This window comes from Hypomesus transpacificus, chromosome 9 (assembly GCF_021917145.1).
Source record: "Hypomesus transpacificus isolate Combined female chromosome 9, fHypTra1, whole genome shotgun sequence".
Classification (NCBI taxonomy): domain Eukaryota; kingdom Metazoa; phylum Chordata; class Actinopteri; order Osmeriformes; family Osmeridae; genus Hypomesus; species Hypomesus transpacificus.
The window spans coordinates 16,055,115-16,076,718 of NC_061068.1; the positions used below are offsets into that span (position 1 = coordinate 16,055,115).

Below are 21,604 nucleotides of genomic sequence, written 5' to 3' on the forward strand. Positions count from 1 at the left end.
TCCGACGATTTGCGCTTTCAGGCAGACCGAAATGCTGCCCTGACGCCAACGTTACAGTTTTTAATTGCACTGAGGTTTTATGCAAACGGTTAAAAACACCGTGGGGGACATGATCGGCGTGCATAAATCTACAGCTCGTAGAGTTATTCGTAGGGTCTCGCTGGCACTGAGTCGCCGCCTACCGCATTATGTCAACTTGCCTAACGAGGCCGAGGCAATCGCTGTCAAGCAGCGTTTCCGCCAGGTGTCTGGCATCCCTGGTATCATCATGGTAAAAATGTATGGGTATCATGGCAACGCACGTTCCATTCTAGAATTCCACGGGCACTTTCATGAACGCGCATGTTACCACCAGTCTTAGTTAAGACTGGTCGTAAATTCAGTTGGTGCAACAGGCGTTAGATATGGGCCTAAGACCGTTCTTAACTAAGACTGACTTAGGACTTATGACAGTCTTAGCAAAGACTAGTTGGTGCAACCCACTCCAGGTCTGTGTGGTATGGCTCCAAGAGACCATTGTATCCCGTAGGTGTACAGAGATGAGCAGCAACAGGCATCAGCTTCACTGCACAATGCATTTCACAGTGGGGAGGTATGGTGGTGCATTCAGTAACATGGGCAGAGCAGCTGTCTGGTGTCATTTCTGTGGTCTTCAGCAGAGGAAGATCTTGATTGTGAAGGTGGCACAAACCTCTGCCTAAATCTAGCACTGCACAATGTTGTTGCAAAGTCCCAGCCAAGTATAATAGTCTGACTAACATTCCTAATAACTTGAACTTCATGCTGTAAGTTTAGTTAGCCTGGTCGTGGTGCAATGTTCACAGTGCCAAGTGTGTCCAAATGTTGCCCTGTTACCGATTTGGATAAGCCTTCTGTTCAATGATGGAAGTGACATTCTTATATTCTCACTAATAAATGAAATGCTTGAACCAGTGTCCAACATCATATGCATGTCAGAGCCTTCTACTATTCCCCTGACGTAGGCAGTGAAAGTGTTGCAGTTTTCATTGTCTGTAACAGCAGAATTATTTTGCAGTGTATTTTGTTGGCCACAAGGTGGCACCGATGCACAATGTGAGAAAGGGGCTAGGTGGGGGCTAGCTGATGGATGCCCCACTGCATCAGCTAGTTGAAGTTTCCCTGCCGATAGTCATCCTGATACCCATGGTCATGGTGGTCATGTTGATCACCACCCCTGTCATCTCGGAAAGAGACACGCTTGCCTACTGGACTTGGGCTGTAGCGGCGAGGTTTCCACTTGGTCTGCCGTAGTGAGGTCGTGGCATGTCTTCATTGGAGTAGTTTGGGTGACGATCAGGTGAGAATTTGTAGTGTTGGTAATCTCTAGACATCTCTTCCGTGTGTGGAGAGTGTGGTCTGTCTCGGTCACGTCCGTAGTAGTCCTGTCTGTGATTGTCCATACTCTGGCGTGCAGAAGAATTCTGGTATGTCTCAGGAGACAGATGACGACGACCCATATGACTGGTAGGTAAAACTGCGAGCATATCTCTGTGCTTCTGGGGAGTATCCTTGGTCTCTGCCACGTGGGGAAGGGGACCTCTGATGACGGTTTGGTGAGTAGGCATGGTGGCGTGATGTCAGGGTTTGGGCATTAAGTGTCAGTTTTAGGTCAGTTAGATCTTTGCTTAAGTGTCTGACGGTGTCGGTGAAATCTTGAACAACTTTCTGAAAAGGTGCAGTTCTGTCTGAGATTGTGTTGACTGACAGGGTTGTGGCACCGCAGCTGTTTGCATGAGGGGTAGTTGGTGGCATAAGTTTAGCAGCCTGCCGGGCACGCTCTGCTTGAGTGGCAATATCAAAAGCCTCTTTGAATGTTTTTACTCCTCTCTCATGACACTTAATTTGAAGTTCCTGATCCAGCCCTGCCAGAAAACGTGTGAGTTTCATATATTCTGCAGCATTTGGTTCAAAGTCTGGAAAAGCCTCTTTCACTAGTCTACATACATCAGCAGCATACACTTCCATGGCCTCATTGGGCTTCCTACTACGGGAGTTAGTAAAAGCCTGGAAGGACGCCATTATGTCCGTTCTGCCAAAAGTATCTTGCAACTTTATCTTTGTTGCTGCAAACGAACGTGGTGTTGTAGAGGGCAAATTATCCCAGACAATGAAAAGTGCAGGCGGTAATCTAGTGGGCAACTCTGTCGCCATTACTGCATCCAGATTCACACCAGTGTCTCTGTAGCCTCCTGAATGACCTCGTAACGTCTGGCCCACAACTGGAAAGACTCACTTCCATCATTCGGAAATGGCGGGGGCAGAGGAACATCTCGAGCCTTCTGAGGGACCCGTGAGGCGGCGGCAGCAGCAGCAGCTCCATTCTCCTCTACTGACATTATTCAAATGTAAACTAAACTCACTTAGCACCTGTGGCAGGGAGGTGCAAAACACTAAACATATATGAATTGTAGTGGCGTTGAGTGTTTATTCTAACACGTTGCTCTCTATGCTCCAGATATGATGCAAACCAGCCGATAGCATGTTCAGAGAAGTTGAAGGTGGTCAATTTATTCAAGAGTAAATTGAGGTTCACGTTGACAGCTGAAACAACAGCCACAGAACCTGATGTCCCAAAGCTCCTTCCCCCAGGTGATGAGGATTCTCCTGCAACAAGTCAGGGTGTCATAAAACATCAAAATGACCCAAAAATCACCCAGACTTCATGTCTCCAGATGGACCCCCTGGTCAAACTAATCTCCATTGTATCAACAATCTTAGATAACAGGCCATATAATATGCTACACACATCCTCCAGGGTCTTTGGTCAAACAGACATACCTGTAGATCCTTCATCCCCTCTGTTGACCTAACTAGTCTCAGAACATTCCAACAATAAACAAAGGAGCTTACAGTTTAACCACTATGAAAACACATTCATTTTACATACATATAGATCTTAAGCAAAACATATTACCAGAGTGCATTGAGAAGAGATGGAAATAAAATGTGCATATGGATGTTGAACACAGATAATCAGTTCCAACTCAGTGCTCTTGATGTATCATTGTAAGCTACTTTCAGTCTCTGTATACTCCTTTTCCTGTACATAGACCACAAATGAGCAGTGTACAATGGTGATATGTAGGTTCTAAACAGGGAACATTTAACTGAATCTGAGCACATAGAAAACTTCCTTAATAACATATTGGCCTGAGAATATATTTTACAGCGCTGTCGATATATATCGTTGTCATCTGTCCAATCATCAGAAATGACATGGCCCAGATATTTTATTTCCTCACAAACACCAAGGGGACTGCCAGATAAATAAAAGGTAGGGAAGGTTAATTTCCTGTCCTGATTACTTCTGACTATCAATATGGGGCTTTTCTTAGCATTATATTTTATATCATGATCTATGCCATACTGAGAGCACACCCTCAGCGTCTGTTGCAGCCCAGCACTTATGGGCTGAGTAGGACCAGATCATCTGCGCACATCAGATGATTGACAATAGATTCACCAACAAGACAGACTGTATTGTCTTATTCAGCTGGCTTGATAAGTCGTCCATATACACATTAAACGAAAAGGGAGATAAAATTCCTCCTTGTCGAACTCCGTTACCAACATGGAAAGGAGCTGATACAAGATTGTGCCATTTAACATGAAAAGATTGATTGGCATACCAGAACACCAAAATCCTCACTAGAGGTTTAGGGACACCTCTCGCTAGCAGCTTCATAAACAGTTTTTCATGACAAATTAGATTGTTAGCTTTGGAAGCATCAATAAAGCATAAAAATACAGATGAATTAAGACTTGTGTACCTAGAGACAATCTCCTTCAGAGCATAGACACAGACATCAGTACCATGTTTTCTTTTAAAACCAAACTGATTGTCTGCAGTCAGAATGTACATTTCCAATTTCATTAAAATAATTCTCTCAAACACTTTAGACAAGATACTAACCAATGCAATGGGTCAATAGTTGTCTATGCTGTTCAGTTTACCAGCCTTATCTTTAACAACAGGCACTAACAGCACTGACATAATAGAGTTCGGTAGAACACCATGAACCATAATTCCAGACACATGGCTAGAAATGGACTGAGTCTATAACTGGCATTTTTTAAATGCTCTGCAGAAATACAATCCATACCACAACCTTTGTTGTTGTCTAGCATGCGGATGGAATCATGCATATCATAAATATCTACTGATCTAACTATCAAGTCTGCAGAGATACCTTTATATTCAGTGTACTTATATGTTATGTTATGTTATGCCAGGTGCTTGCGTTGTCTTGTCTTAAGAATTTCAGTGCCCAGTCTGACCTTGTGTTGTTCTGTGTACCTGACAAATAAAAGACTTGAACTTGAACATGTTGCTCAGACACAAACTCATCCCAGCCAGTCCGTGTGTAAGGGACCTTACTCTTGTGATTAATAAAAGGTTCACTGGAAGCATAAAGACATTTGACAATATCATCATACATGGCACAGAGATTTTCAGCATGATGTTTATCCTTGCAGTTCATATCCATGCACATTAGGGCATCCCTAGGCAATTCAACATCACTGAGTAAGCTGTCAGTTAATAGAGAATATATGTGCATATCCTCTTTGGTCAATTTTGACCAGTCCAGTTTTCTTGAGGGAGCAGCATTACCCTTGTTGGCCAACAAGGGTACACTCTCAACATTTAGCAGCATAGCAACTGGTATGTGATCAGTGGTGGCCAGCCCATAACATATCTCTATACTTTCCAGTGAGTCATGAACATTAGCTGTGGTCACAATATGGTCTAGCCAGGAAGTTGTGTGCCAAGCTTCACTTACATAGGTAAAACTTGTATCAGGCAATAACGCTTGATATAATTCATTTAGTTTCATTACAGAACTGCTGCAGATGTTGTGCGAATAAACACTTATCTGACATGTCAGCATTAAAATCACCCATGACATAGACACAAGATGAACTATTGTCCTCTATGAAGGACTGAATAAAAGCTAACCTGTTCAGGAATTCATCCTCATGGTCATAGGATTCATATGGGGTGTACACATTTAAAATAGTAAAAAAAATAATAATTATGATTAAACTCCAACCCAATAGCCCAGTCAACGTTAAGCCGCACCACCTTTACCATTGGGTCATATTTTATGTTCCACAGTATAGCTACACCACCAGCTATCCTCCCACGAACCATTCTCATGCTGAGATTGGTAGCGGACTCTCCAGCACCATGAAAGTTCTTGTGTAGGGTGTTCAATTTGTCCAGATCTTGCTTGGCCATCCAGGTTTCTTGAAGGCAGACAATGTCACTCTCGTCCAGCAATGTGTCCACCACCAAAGGTCTTGATCTATCAGCAGCAGTATGTCCTACTCGGAGGCCACGAGCGTTGTAGGATACAACCCGCATTAATGATCTACTACGGACCCATCAGGGCAGCTGGCCAGTGTGTCTGTCTCCCTGGTCTCTACAGATAGGCCTACATTCACCCCCAGCATCATGACTGAGCTGAAGCTCAGTACCCTGAGAGCGGGGGGTTTGCTCTGGTCTAGACGGGCCTCCGACTGCTCCTTTAACGCGACGAAGCTCATAGTAACGTCGGACAAAGGCCCCTGAGGGCCAGAGCAGTGGGTCATACATCTCTGCAACATCATTGCATTCGGCGGTGACACAAAAGGAGCTAAATCTGCTCTGTTTCGTCTCAATTTTTTGACACTTCACCTTCCGTTTCAGTTTCTCTTTTAAATAGTCACAGAGAGTGCTGGCAGCCAAATTGAGAGCAAACTTGGTTGCAAATACACTCACCATCTTTGTTTTGACAGCCACTATGTTGCTGACCACACCAGTCCCGATTATGCCGGTCTTCTTTCTCACATGCCTCGCTGGAGTCATCACAGTGCTAGGTGTAGGGCGGAGGGCAGAGGTCTCAGGTAGCTGCTTCAATCAACGTCCATCCCTCACCACCTTGCTCCATGCAGGGGACTGTGCTTGTTTCTGGGCTATATCCACGGTTTGGGCTGGTTGACTGCTGTCGGTCTCACTGGTTGTCGGTAATGGTCTGCCATTAGCCATGGAGGAGGTTGGTTCAGGGCCTAGGGGCTTCCCCGCCACAGTCGAAGGGCCTACCAAGGGATCCGGTGAGTTCGCCGCAGCATAGAGGAAGGTCGTTGAGGCCAAAGCGCCCAGGACTGGTGGCTTTTCCACGGCAGTCAGACGTTCGTCAAGGGTTGCAGAAACCACCCGCAATGTTTCACTGGCTGCTACCTGAGAGTTAACTGTTCTTTTAAGGTAGTCAATATCGGCGTTTATTTGCAGCATTTTGCAGAGAAGCGCGTTGACACGTCCATGTTGTTATATAAAACAGCAGGTAGTTCATCCAGGAAATGTGACACAAATATTGGTATATCTTGACCACATTCATTGACCACTTGGAGGCACATTTTGACATTGTTAATGTCCTTCTTTTGTCCTCTATGCACTACCCAGCGTATGCTGTTTGGGAAGAGTTCTGACAACACAAGTCTTAGAAGCCTCAATCTTTTCAGAACTGAAGCTGCTTGTAGCAAGCGAAACAACGTCATCGTGGCTCAAAGTTCGCAGTTTAACCACAATAAAATTCAAAAGTTCATCCTCAACTATGACTTTACCGTCTTTGGTTTGGTAGATCTCCGGTTTAATCCGAGAAAACTTTTGACAAGACTCCTGCACCATGCCGTGTTACTCCGGCGGCCATTTTGTCCTATGCATGTATATATGGGGTGGCCAAGGGGTGGCCAGGGCTACTTCAGGGGGTCCACAGACCAAGACTGAAAATGTGTGTGTAACCTTAGCCTGGCATCTAAGCAGTATACATTATTCATATGATTTCTGATGAGAAATTATTTGGTTTTATCCAAAGCAATTCATTTCTTTCTTACACACACTGTACTGTACTCACAAACTAGAGAGACTGTGGTCACTCTGTTTTCATGTATATATAATCTGGGTCTAACCAGGTTAGAGGTTAGACCCTTTTATGAATCTTTTACATTAAAACATAACTATTAGTGTATACTCACACAAAAAATGCCACAGCCATCAAAACAAGAACCAACATTTTAAAGTGAGGTTTAATCGGAAAAAAACCTTTGTGTAGGCTTACATGTGTGGCCTACAAGCACAAGCTAAACTTGGTGACTGACTGCCTAGTATGCTCTGACCTGGTGCCTGTAGCCTCGGGGAGGGAGCTGCTCTGAGGTCTTGGGGTGGTGCAAGGACTGGGGTCTATTTCCACCTAATCCTGTTTGCTCAGCTTTTTAAAGAAGTCTGCTATCTCATACCTTCTTTTAATGTTTGAAGTGAACCCTAAGCAAAAATAACATATAGGCCTACACATCCAATTATCCACATTTGAGTCCAATCTCAATCTTAAACATATCCCCATTATTATCTTCAATCAACTACCAGCCTTCAAGTTACTAGATCATGGCCTACTCTGAAATACACTACAAACAGGCATTATACAATAGCAAACAGGGTAGCTATCTGACTGCAGTGTTCATCTTTTATAACGTTAATAGATTGATAAGGCATCTCATCAAGGAATCTTAGCTGTTTAAGTCCCAACATAGTGTAGCGACCCATACAGAAAGACGTGTGTTAAATGTTAGGCTGTTAGTTGGTTGTTTACCAGCAGTGTTCGCGGGGTCCGACATGCCAATCAACCTGCTGTCTGCCATCAACAGGAATGCCCGGAATGTTCGGATGCCGGGAATTCTGGTGGTTGGCGAAGATTGTAAATTATGGCTACTTATATTTTATTTTAAATCCCCTTAGTATTAGCTCGACTTTGCTCCTTTTGTATAGTTAGTCCACATATTTAAGTTTCAAGATTCCTATATGTTTAATGTATGCACCTTCCTACCAAAGTAAATTCCTTGTCTGTGCAAACATTCATGGCGAATAAAATCCCTTCTGATTCTGAGGGGGTTGGGGATGGAGCATTCGAAGTTAAGACCAGGTTAACGCCTGTTCTTTCTGTTACGTCTGGGTTTCAAAAGAGACAGTCACTATTGTTTTGTGGCCTGCCTTTCTTTTATTTAGCGTGGGCTAGGGCCAAACAGCTGTTCGGTTTACTAGTAGCTGTACCTGTCGTTTCCCCCGACCGATCCGGGGATCTCAGCTAGGATTGAGGCCCGCCTCGCAGACATCTCCGCCTGGATGACCGAGCACCACCTCCAGCTGAACCTCGCCAAAACATCACTTCTCATCATCCCGGCCAAACCCTCCATCTCCCACGACCTCCCAATCACCCTGGGATCTGCGACGGTGACCCCCTCATCCTCTGCCAGGAACCTTGGGGTTATCATGGATGACGAGCTCTCCCTCACGGCCCACATTGCTGCGGTCTCCCGGTCGTGTAGATTCACCCTCTACAACATCCGGAAGATCAGGAGATACCTGTCTGAGCACTCCACCCAGCTGCTAGTCCAAGCACTTGTCCTCTCCAAGTTGGACTACTGCAACTCGCTGCTCGCCGGTCTCCCAGCATACGCAACCCGCCCTCTTCAGAGGATTCAGAACGCAGCGGTCCGCCTGGTCTACAACCTACCTAGACGCTCCCACGTTACCCCGCTCCTCATCTCTCTCCACTGGCTACCCATCACGGCCTGCATCAGATTCAAGACCCTGGTACTGACCTTCCGAGCAGTGAACGGGACTGCACCCAACTACATCAAGTCTCTCCTGCAGCCTTACACCCCCACCCGCCACCTACGGTATTCTTCAGACAACCGCCTGGTGGTCCCACCGCTCAAGACTACCCACTCCCAACACAAGCTCTTCTCCTGCCTGGCCCCCCAGTGGTGGAATCAACTCCCCACCTCCATCAGAGACACAGACTGTCTCTCCACCTTCAAGAGAAGGCTCAAGACGCACTTGTTCCGGGAGTACAACCGTACTTAGGAATGGTTTGCTGAACCCAATGCTAGTTTCCTCAAGGATCACAATGACTCTTGCTTAAAGACTGTTGCTCTTGTTGGTTAGTGGTAGCTGATTTAAACTGTTGTATTCTATTTTAGTTAATCTTATTTTAATTTTTTACTGTTGCTTGCTTTTCTACAGGTACACTTGCACTTAGAGATTCATGTTGTTTAATTGTAACTTGCTTAACTACATGCTCTTATGGTTTTTCCCTTTGGCACTTACTTTTTGTTTGTTCACAATGTGTGCTTCTTGTTTTGGCTACCCGCAATGCTTTGGGGCTATCTTATTGTTATTATCAGTGACCTATGCACATTGTAAAGCTTTCTCTTGGAATTTGCTTTGGATCAAAGCGTCTGCTAAATGAATAAATGTAAATGTAAAATGTAAATTTTAATCTTCCATGAACATCATAAACATGATAACAGCAGTGGACCAGAAGTAGTAGTGTGCAGTATTGGAGCATGTCAAGCCAATGTAGCGGGGTTTGCACGTTTACGATTAGCAATACTTAATTTATGATAAAGTATCTAGTTCTTGGGGGCACCACCTCTGATTCGTGAAAGGGACAGAGGAAACCTTGTTTAATAATATTGAATAATAATAGCACTCGTAATAATCAGTCTAATCTTAAGTAGTGAATTCTATGAAAGTAGAGCAGATCAGATAACATGAGGGATACACGGATATTACACACAATGATTTATTTTAGCAAATGTAATTGGGATGAACAAATGATGGGTTAGTTTGGCTAAAACATTACAGAGGTCCTATATCGTTATGGAAGTGGGATACACAAATGAGAGAGCACGTGGAGAGGGAGAAGGGGAGAGGAGAGAGAGAGATAGGCCTCAAAACAACTGGACAGTTTATGCAATGGTAGGGTAATCCTAACGTGAGTCAGGTTAAAATCATTCGCAAACTACAATCAACCGTAACAAATTCAACCACATAATGCCAATGTTCACAAGTAAGAAATATAGCAAATCGCAGTTACTTTGGTCGGCTTGAAGAAGGGTAGAGTCGGTTTCGTTATCGTCCAACGAAAATAGAACAGTGGAATCTTTTGTCAAAGCTCCGGGCGCTCAGTGAAGTTGCAGGTTAAGAGGAATAGGTTAGAGAGTGAGGCGTTCACCTCAGGTTAATTCCTACGAACAAGCGGGGAGTCATTGTTCATCTTGGGTTTTTATAATCCAAGAAATACGGGGTATCCCTTTTTGAGGGTGAACTTTTCATTGGTCAGTTTACCTGACTGGGCGTTGTCCTGAGATAAGATAGGTGTGAAGTGGTCGGTAGATTGAAGTCAATATTTCAAATGTCCATGGAATGCTTAAACTTCAAAATATAACAATACAACGTTCAGAAATAGTTTTGTTAGTATGGTACAATCATTTTGATATCAATATTGACTGACTTATCATAACCGGAAAGGAAGTTTCATTAAAACATCAAATTACATCAACACAGCATTTAAAGGTAAAGCATTGATTGTCACACAAATTCCAATAGTTCTTCTAGTGTCCATAAGCAGTATTGCTTTGAGAGATGTTTGTAAATCCATTAAATGTATGTTTTGGGATAAATCCTTTATAATTCAGAGTTTCTGGAGTAGGGAGGTTGAGAAAGGTGGGCCGTTGTCTGGCTCTTCCCCCACTTGGCGAGGGGAACACCAGGTATGGCATCAGCCCCTTTGAGGCTTATCCAGAAGATAGTGGCATTGTATGAGACATCATATAATGCAGTCAGTCGTCCTGGTGATCAGTACTGTGTCTTACTGAGTGGGTCAGAAATGGTTGTGTTGGCGGTTTGACTCTCTGCTACACCAACTTCCTTTTATAAGTGTACTTCTTATTACGTGGGGGGGTATCTGGAGCTGCCTCTTTCAAATCGACTCTCCGCCAAGAGACCCACCCTCCTCTGACTCTGATTGGCCGTGATCCTGAAACAAACCGATCAAACCAACGATGGCAGCGAGTATTACCCAATCAGCAATTTGTATTGATTCAAAACGGGACGCGCTATTTCATTTTCAAATACCGGACGATTCCGTATTTTAAGGGATGGGAGGCAACCCTAGGATGGCACATTCACACGTGCCGTTGCAAGGAGATTTGACGTGTCTCCCAGCACAATATCCAGAACATGGAGGAGATTCCAGGAGACAGGCAGTTACTCTAGGAGAGCTGGACAGGGCCGTAAAGGTCCTCACCCAATCAGCAGGATCGATAACTGCTGCGAGGAGGAACAGGTTGAGCCAGAGCCGGCCCAAGGCATAAGCAAACTAAGCGGCTGCTTAGGGCCCCCATGGCCACCAGAGGGCCCCCAAGAGCACATGAAACTACAGCTTAATTAAAAAATGATATATATTATGTTAATAGTAATTATACAAATTCAGAGGGGCCCCCAAATCAATTCTGCTTATGGCCCAATAAAAGCGTGGGCCGGCCCTGGGTTGAACACTGCCCGAGCCCTACAGAATGACCTCCAGCAAGCCACTGGTGTGAATGTCTCTGCCCAAACCATCAGAAACAGACTTCATGAGGGTGGCCTCAGGGCACAACGTCCTGTACTTTGTAAAGCTCTCTCTTGGAAGTTGCTTTGGATAAAAGGGTCTGCTAAATGAATAAATGTAAATGTAGTGTGCCCTGTGCTCACTGCCCAGCACCGTGGAGCTCCATTGGCATTTGCTATAGAACACCAGAACTGGCATGTCCCCCACTGGCGCCCTGTGTGCTTTTCACAGATGAGAGCAGGTTCACCCTGAGCACCTGTGATAGACGTGAAAGGGTCTGGAGAAGCCAAGGAGAACACTGTACTGCCTGCAACTTCATTCAGCATGACCGGTTTGGTAGTGGGTCAGTGATGGTCTGGGGAGGCATATCATCTACCTGCTGCAGAAGGCTTATTCCTCCCTGGACAGACCCAACACCTCAGTCCGGATCATGTTCTTCAACTTCTCCAGCGCCTTTAATACCATCCAGCCCAGACTGCTGAAGGCCAAACTGGAGGGCACGCAGGTGAGTGCTCCCCTCATCACTTGGGTCGATGACTATCTGACGGGCAGACCGCAGTTTGTTAGATTACAGAACTGTGTGTCTGATCGTCTGATCAGTAACATCGGGGCCCCCCAGGGAACTGTGCTGTCCCCCTTCCTCTTCACCACATACACTGCTGACTTTCAGCACTGCACTGAGTCGTGTCATCTACAGGAGTTCTCTGATGACACGGCCATTGTAGGGTGTGTTGAGGGCGGGGGGAGGCTGAGTACAGGGACCTGGTTGACCGCTTTGTGAAGTGGTGTGGGGAGAACTGCATGCAGCTCAACGTGGCGAAGACGAGGGAGATGGTGGTGGACTTCAGGAGGAACAAGCCCCTGCTCTCTCCTGTCTGCATCGGTGGGACGGATGTGGAGGTGGTGTCGGCATACAAGTACCTGGGTGTCACACTGGACAATAAACTGGACTGGTCCACCAACACACAGGCCGTCTACAAGAAGGGCCTGAGCCGGCTTTACTTCCTGAGGAGGCTCAGGTCCTTCCACGTCTGCAACAAGATGCTGCAGATGTTCTATCAGTCTGTTGTGGCGAGCACCATCTTCTGTGGTGTCCTGGGGTGCGGGCATCAAGGCAAAGGACGCCAACAAACTGAGAAAACTCATCAGGAAAGCAGAGTCTGTGGTTGGCTCTAAGCTTGTCACCCTGGAGGAGGTGGTGGAGGACAGGATGCTGGTAAAACTCCTGGCAATCATGGACCATCCCTCTCACCCCCTCCACAAAACCCTGGACAAGCTAAGAAGCAGCTTCAGCCACAGACTCATTTAACCCCGCTGCTCTAAGGAACGAAACAGGATATCGTTCCTCCCAACCGCAATAAGACTGTTCAACTCATCTACCTCTGTCAGAGCCACCATCACAGAACTGCACTAAACCTGTCTCCTTGCACTTTATTCTATTGTATTGTATTCTATTGTATTTTATTGTTTTCAAATATACCGGCTGCTATGACAACTTAATTTCCCTTCGGGGATGAATAAAGTACTATATCTATCTATCTATCACATTTGATCTCAAATATACATCTGGAAACAATTTTTTGTTCATAATGAAAAGGTAAAAAAGCTCTAAAACCATTATGCAAGCTATTTATAACACATCTTAAAACATATGCAAGCCATTCTCTAATAACACATTTAATTCCAATGCACATATTATAATTCAGTATACGTGTGCAAGCCATTTCTAAAACCACCTTATGCAAATGCACATATGACCCAGTAACTCAATATACATACGGAAGAAATTCGAAACACATTTTAATGCAAAACTTGATATACATGTATAAGCAAATTCTAAAAACATTTTAATGCAAAACTTGATATACGTATGCAAGAAAGTCACAAACACATATTAATGCAAATGCACATTATCTCTAATAAGCATCACTCTTTTTTTTTTTATTCATCATTTCTCCAAAGTACATTCAAACAAAGGTTCAGTGAGGATCCTTTGACAATAGTATACAACACAATATACTATAGACCTCTAATACACATAATGACCTATACTGACCTATAGAGCTATACTAACCTAAAACACAAAATCGCTTCGAGGTCAGTAAGCACAACCAGAATTAATCCAAATATAAAGCGCTCTGGATTATAAGGGACACTGTTGTTTTTTGAGAAAATTAAAGGCTTTTAAGTGCGCCTAATAGTCCGGAAAATACGGTAGCCAAAGAAGTGTGCTGCCTTGGATACTGACAGACCTTCTATTGGATGCAGTATGTAATACTTTCTTGGTGTATTGTTGTAATGGAAGAATTCAAGTGGCACTGTGTAGATCTGAATAGTCAAGGGATGCGATTTCAATACCATTTATTTAGATTATACAATTACATAAGATTAAACAAAGCTTTGCTGATCAGTCATTAACGAAGGAGGTGCCATCCACACAGATCGTTCGTAAGAGAGATAAAGGACAATAAGGAAAGGTCTCCCTTATATGAACAGAGAACAGATGTTAATAATCAATCAATACAGCGGTCACCATGATTGGTCAGCACTGGTCAGTGACAGTTTAAGACAATAAACCCCCAGGCCAGGTCCCACAGTTCTGGTTAATGATACTCAAACAGGATGTCTGACTTGGCCATCTCCTTTGCCAAAAGGTCAGGTCAGCTCTGCCCAACCCCCAGACCTAACTTAAACCCTCTGGCTCTTAGTAAGGTATCATAAAACAACACCACAAATACCTTAAGACCATCCGAGTGTCCCTTCTACAGAGTTTCACTCCACAAAACCTCAGTTCCTTACATTTGACTGTCTATAACAAAGGAACTTACTTTTACCGCTTAAAGGAACATAGATATTGTAACTATGTCAAAAAATGCCATTACAATTGTACTACTATTTAACTGGATGTATAATTTCTCACATACTAGGATTCAGATTGAGATAGAGGGAACTCAAACAACCAAGATAGACAGTCATCTGACTAATCAAACAGTCTTGGTGTTTAAGAGGAAAATAATCAGACTGATATTCTTCATTTCTACCTTTAGAAGATAGTATTGTCTGTAATCCATATCATGATTACCCTCTACAGGCTGTCAGGCTGTCACATCACAGAGGAAGGCTGTGCTTCTCTGAGCTCAGCTCTAACGTCAGCCTCCTTCCTGAGACAACTGGAGCTAAGTAACAATGATCTGAAGGATGCCGGCATGAAGCTGCTCTCTGCTGGACTGGGGAATCCACTCTGCAAGCTGGAGACACTGAGGTCTGTATTTATGTTCTACATGAGACATTAGTCAAGTTAAAATGTCACACCACACACTGAGTCACACACCACACACTGGTTGTAAATGTGTGGTCTATTAAAGGTACAAGGGGGCCGGAAAAGACTATCCAGGGCAGGCTAGGTTTGTCGTTGACAAGGCAGAGCCATTCAGGTACAGGGCAGCAGGCAGACTCAGAGTCAGGGCAGGCAGGATGTAAGGACCAGAGGAACTAAGAGGCAGAAAAGACAAAAGGAGGTAGAGTCTAGAGAGGAGGTAGATCTACCTGGTAGACAAAAACATGCTGGTACTATAGGCTTGACAAACAAGAAGAACTGTCCCCAAACAGAAAACACAGGGATAAATGAGGGTAGGAAGGAAGATGGGAGACACCTGGAGGGAGTGGAGACAAACATGAGATGGGTGAAACAGACCAGGGTGGGACAGGAATCTGTTTAAGACATACTACTTCATTATATAATTGTAGACAGACAGTATACTGACAGACCTGCTATTGGATGTAATATGTATTACTTTCTTCGTGCATTGTACTACTATAGCTCTGGAAAGAATGAGGAGACCACTGCACCTTTGTCTTCCCTTTTTAAAAAAGTAGAGAAGGACGATTTCACCCTTCTGTTCTTCCCTCCATTTGGTCCTTCTCCACTTTTTTAAATAGGAAAGAAAAAGGTGCACTGCATATACAATGTCAGACACTATAGTTTGGTACGATTCCATTTGAGATAAAAGGAAAGTCAGCAAACCTGGACAGACAGTCCTCTGATTGATCAAAACTTCTTGGTGTTTGAGAGGAAAATTCATATTATTCATTTCTACATCCAGAGGGTATTAGTGTTTGTAATCCTTCTTATAATCATAATACATAATAGATGTACCTCAGGATGACCACATGATGTCTCAGGATACAATAGACAGGATCGTTTTCTGGAATATTCCAAGGGATCAATTCAGCTCAGTGAAATCAGCTTTTAAGGCAGGTTAATATTTCACATTGGTTACTGACTACCATGTCATTGTGTTCAAATCAAATGTTACTTCTAGAGCCCTTTCTACAAGCAATGTCTCAGAGGGATTCACACACGCCCATAGAACTGCCCTAAACCAACCTAATCTCTCAAGGAAGTGTAGAGGAAGTTTTGAAGACACTGCGTGAATAGTTAAGATGCCGGATTAATACACATTCTTTATTCTGTACAGTACATTACCAAACAGAACGCTCTGTGACCAGTCATACCGGATGACTAGAAGTCGTTCGGCAGAGTGATGACAAACACAAAACACATGTCCAAGTCTTTTATTGTCAGGTAAACAGAACAACACAAGGTCAGACTGGGCACTTAAATTCTTTGGACAAGACAACACAAAGCAATCTGGCATAACAAACATACTGTATAAGTACTTAGAACATAGATTACATCTATGATAAGCTAAAAAAAAAAATGATGTGACGATGTGCTGGGCTCACAGCGAGTATGTGTGTGTGCGGCGATGATCGGCTTTCGGACCAACCTTCAACTATTTATTCATCATTTCTCCAAAGTACATTCAAACGAAGGTTCAGTGAGGATCCTTTGACAATAGTATACAACACAATATACTAGACCTCTAATACACATAATGACCTATACTGACCTTATAGAGCTATACTAACCTTAGACAAGTGGGGTACAGAAACTATCAGCAATAGAGCAATATTGTATAGTAGTATACATATAGTAGTGAGAAATGTATCAATGTACATTTCGCTCAATGTACATTGTGGGAGGCAGCGAGGAGCAGATGAATGATTTGACTAGCCGCTCGAAGCACTTCATGATGACAGAGGTCAGTGCTATTGGGCGATAATCGTTCATGCAGGTGACTTTGGTGTTCTTGGGCACAGGGATAATGGTGGTCCTCTTGAAGCAGGTGGGGAGTACAGACAGGCTGAGGGAGAGGTTGAAGATGTCACTGAAGACCCCTGCCAGCTGGTCCGCGCAGCACCTGATGTGCCGTCTGGGCCAGGTGCCTTGCGAGGGTTGAGCTTTCTGGAGCAATGCCTCAGCTACAGTTATTGTAGGCACACCACTGGCTAAGCCCTCAGGTAACTCCACTGGAGGGGGGTCACTGTCCCTCTCAAAGTGAGCGTAGAAGGTACTCAGCTCGTCTGGCAGTAGGACAGAGGACTGGGTCTCACTGTAGCCTCTCCCTTTGTAGTCTGTAATGGCTTTAAGTCCACTCCACATGCACCTGGGGTCAGAGCCATGGTAGCTGGACTCCACCTTGGTCCTGTAAGCCCTTTTCGCTGCTTTGATCGCCTTCACAAGGTCGTTTCTATCCTTCCTGTACTGATCAGGGTCCCCAGAGTTAAAGGCGACAGACCGGGCTCTCAGGTTGGCCCGGACCGCGACATCAACACAGGGCTTCTGATTTTTATTTATTTGTTAGTTTATTTGTCAGGGACAATGCACCGCATATTATTACATACATCAATAACAATATGTTGTAGATGTGCTGCGTAAAAAGGTTTTTAGCCAATAGGCTAATTTGCAACCCCAGTCCCTGGTCAGGCCTTTCTAAAAAGTTAATAGAAATATAGTTTACTACATGGTGTGAGTTACACAATCATGCAGCAGATGCAATATATTGCTTTATAATGTATCAACATTTCACAGATTCATGACCACATTACACACAACAGCACATCACGTAACAACACAATTAGTGCTGTCAAACGATATTTATATCATAAATATAAATAATAATATAATAATATATATAATTAATATTTAATCGCGATTAATCGCATTAATGTCATAGTTAACTCGCGATTAATCACAATTAATCGCACATTTCTATTTCTATCTATTCTAAATGTCCCTTGATTTCTTTTTGTCCCATTCTTTTTTCAAATTTTAATGCTCTTATCAACATGGAAAAGTGGTTCGGATTGCTTCGTGCAAATATTTTTTGTTATTGAAAACAACATTGCAATCGCCTGGCTTTGACGAGGGGGCGGATAATTTGCATCATCTGTGTGCTTGGCCATCAAGTGGTATTTCAGACTGGACGTGCTGCAATGATAGCTCATTTAACAACGACAAAACACACAGATCACTTTGGTCTTGTCAATGGAACCATTTGGCAACTTTTTAAAAGTAAACTTTCCATTCAGAATCTTATTGGCATCCATTTCGGCGTCTCGCGCTCGCCATCCACTCAAAACGTAAAGTTAACCTACTACCAGAGAATGTCTCATATCCGTAAACGGGCTCTGCTACTACGCTTTAGCCAGATCGCAAGCCAAACAAGTGTGTGGCGTGCCTGTTGTTTCCGGTCTAGCTAGATCCGGTGTGGTGTTGTAGTTTTTCTAACTTCGGTAGTTGTTGCAACAGCATGTGAAAAAAAACTACAAAGTTTGCTAGGCCAAAAAGAGCGTTAATCGCGCGATAAAAAAATGCAGATGGAAAGTGATTGCATATTACAGTTAGAAGTACGGTGCAAAATGCAAATGTAAACAGTTAAATAGGTACTGTAAATAACAGTCGGCAGTGCAAATGAGCATAATCCAGTTAAGGTAATGTAGTGCAAGATTCATAAGTAAACAGTTGTTACTGTAATAAACAGACAGGAGTGCAAATTGACATTCCAGTAGTGCAAATAACAAAGCGAAGGCAGATGTGAGGTAGAAGAGGAAAGTTAGCTGTATATGAGGGGGGCAGATGTGAGGTAGAAGAGGAGAGTTAGCTGTATATGAGGAGGGCAGATGTGAGGTAGAAGAGGAGAGTTAGCTGTATATGAGGGGGGCAGATGTGAGGTAGAGGAGGAGAGTTAGCTGTATATGAGGGGGGCAGATGTGAGGTAAAAGAGGAGAGTTAGCTGTATATGAGGGGGTGGATGTGAGGTAGGAGAGGAGAATTAGCTGTATATGAGGGGGGCAGATGTGAGGTAGGAGAGGAGAGTTAGCTGTATATGAGGGGGGCAGATGTGAGGTAGAAGAGGAGAGTTAGCTGTATATGAGGGGGTGGATCAACATGAGTTCCAGTTCAGTAAAGAAACAGCTCTAGGGGAAAACCTGTTCTTTAGTCTGCTGGTCCTGGTCCGGAGGCTCCTGAAACGCCTGCCGGAGGGCAGTGGAGAAAACAGTGTGTAGGCTGGGTGAGAGGAGTCCTTGAGGATGCTGCGAGCTCCATGCAGACAGCGTTTCCTCTGGATGTGCTCGATGGCAGGTAGTAGAGTCCCTATAATGCGCCGGGCAGTTTTCACCACCTGCTGCAGTGCCTTGCGCTCCGCAACAGAGAAGCTCCCATACCACACTGCGACACAGTTGGTCAGGATGCTTTCTATTGCGCAGCAATAGAAGTTCCATGATCGCCGAGGAGAGCTGATTCTTCCTCAGTGTCCTCAGGAAGAAGAGGCGCTGGTGAGCCTTCCTGACCAGGCTGGAGGTGTTGGTCGTCCACGACATGTCCGCCGAGATGTGGGTCCCCAGGAACTTGTAACTGGAGACACGCTCAACAGCCATTCCATTGATGTGGAAGGTGTCGTGCGTGCCTCCAGACTTTTTCCTGAAGTCCACGATGAGCTCCTTTGTTTTAGTGGTGTTGAGGAGCAGGTTATTTTCGGTGCACCATGTGGCCAGGTGCTGGATCTCCTCCCTATAGGCAGTCTCATCGTTGTTGCTGATCAGTCCAATCACCGTAGTGTCGTCCGCAAACTTGACGATGGAATTAGATCCATACACAGGCTTGCAGTCGGAGGTGAAGATGGAGTAGAGAAATGGGCTTAGCACACAGCCCTGTGGTTCACCAGTGTTAAGTGTGATGGATGTGGAGCAGGTGAGTCCTGATCGAACATTCTGGGGTCTGTCAGTTAGGAAGTCCAAAATCCAGTTACACATTGAGGTGTTGATTCCCAGGTCTCCAAGTTTGGTCATTAACTTGGTTGGGATGACAGTGTTGAATGCTGAGCTAAAGTCAACAAACAGCATGCGTGCATAAGCGTTCTTATTATCCAGGTGAGTGAGCACAGAGTGGAGTGCCATGGAAACGGCATCCTCTGTGCTCCTATTGCTGCGGTAGGCAAACTGGTGAGAGTCCAATGTGGATGGTAGAGAGTCTTTTAGGTGTTCCAGGACCAGCCGCTCAAAGCACTTCATAACGATGGGTGTGAGTGCTACAGGGCAGTAGTCCTTAGGGCACCTCAGACTAGAGTGTCAGAGTTGGGAAAGTGTCCCTCCATCTTTAGCTTGTAGCAGTGCTTGGCCTTTTTTGATGCCCCTCTTCAGGTTTGCTCTGGATGTGCTGTAGGCTTGTGCATCTCCTGATCTGAAGGCAGTGTTGCGTGACTACTGTAAGTCGCTCTGGATAAGAGCGTCTGCTAAATGACTAAATGTAAATGTAAGAGCTTCTTAACGAATGTGGGAAACCCGGCCAATATCACTTTCACTTTGGTTGTTGTGATGTTAATTCTTTTTTACATTTTATAAATGTTGGGGTCACTAGGAAAAGTAAGACATTTCAAGTCGGGGAAAAAAAACTATTTTGGGGTTTTTTACCAACTCCTACATTAGGCCAATGAGGTGGGAGCAGGGAAGCACTTGCTTGGACGCGTGTTCTGCGTGCCAATAATCAATGTCCACAATCTGTCTGCATTTCTGTGCTGTGACCCATTTATTTTCCTGATGGCTTGCTCACCGTAGTGTAAACCTTGATCTCTCCGGGAATAGGTTCTTGGTGTAGTAGATGTATAAAGAATCACAGACACACGAGTTCGAACTGAGAAGACTTTTACTCAAACTCCAGCCACCACAAATTCCTCTCCTTTTGCTTGCTTTCTAGTATATCCCCCCAATTACCCGTAAAGCATTATGGGTATTACAGTTCTTACACTACTTCCCCCTCCAGAAAATAAAACGTCCTCGTTTTAGCTGACGCACATCACTTATTAACATTACTGACATGAGAGTAACAAATGGAGCCTGTGGGGGAAAAAACACATACACACACACAAAACATCCCACAAAATGCAATTATACTGTGTTCTGCCACATATTGTCGCTATCCATGCTGGGCCCTACCACAGTGTACCTATAACATCCCAATCTACTGGTATTTCCACTTTATCCAGAAAGTTCACTTTAAGACAGGTACAGTATAAAGCTCTGAAAGACAACTAATCAGGTAATTAGGCAAAACTCAACTGTATAACTGAACAAAATACATGTTGTAGGCCTATACTATATGTGAACTGGTTCTCCGTTCCTGAGGGGCGTGTGCTTCAATGGCAGGTGTGTTTGCCACAGGATCTGGGACCTTGTCCATTGTTTGCGATGCAGGCTCATTTGCCCCAAGCTCACAGCTCTGATAGACAAAAGGCTGTGAAGCTGAGAGGGCCGTGAGCTGGGAGCCAACACCCTGATTGGGCTTAGCCTGGATGTGCTCAGGAGTAGTGGGGGCCAAGTTACAAGTCCATGGTGAACGGTAGGGCTTAAGGCGATTATAGTGAACCACCTTAGGTTTTGCCCTCGGGTCCAGTTGGTCTTGTAGGTTGTAATCCACTCCAATTTCCCCTGAGGATGAGTCAAGGCGTTGCAGCACTTTGAAAGGTCCAGTCTATCTGGGAGATAACTTTTGTCTGGCAAGTGCAGGAAGATTGACCCACACCAGGTCACCTACTTCATAAGCATTGTGCCTCATGTGGCGGTCATAGTCATGCTTCTGTTTAGCACCTGCCATAGCTATGTTGTCTGCTACCATGTTAAATGCAGAATAAAGTCTGTGTCTCACAGCCGTGGCATATTCACCAGGGGTTCCAGGTGTAGCATTTGTAGCCATTGGCAAGTCCCCAAGGATGATGTCTGCTGGCAAACGAGCTTCTCTACCAAAGCTCCAG

The 21,604-nt window shown here is 44.4% G+C and overlaps 1 protein-coding gene across 4 annotated transcripts in view; it reads left to right on the forward strand.

Annotated features, from left to right (window-relative positions):
• Positions 1-16,034, forward strand: part of LOC124471294 (NACHT, LRR and PYD domains-containing protein 12-like) — a 99,706-nt gene extending 83,672 nt beyond the window's left edge. For all 4 annotated transcript variants that reach the window (XM_047025739.1, XM_047025738.1, XM_047025741.1 and 1 more), the window contains one exon: positions 14,542-16,034. In XM_047025739.1, the coding sequence (XP_046881695.1) occupies positions 14,542-14,743 (202 nt within the window). In that variant the 3' untranslated portion in view covers positions 14,744-16,034. The remainder of the gene's footprint in view (positions 1-14,541) is intronic.
• The last annotated feature ends 5,570 nt before the right edge of the window (positions 16,035-21,604 follow it).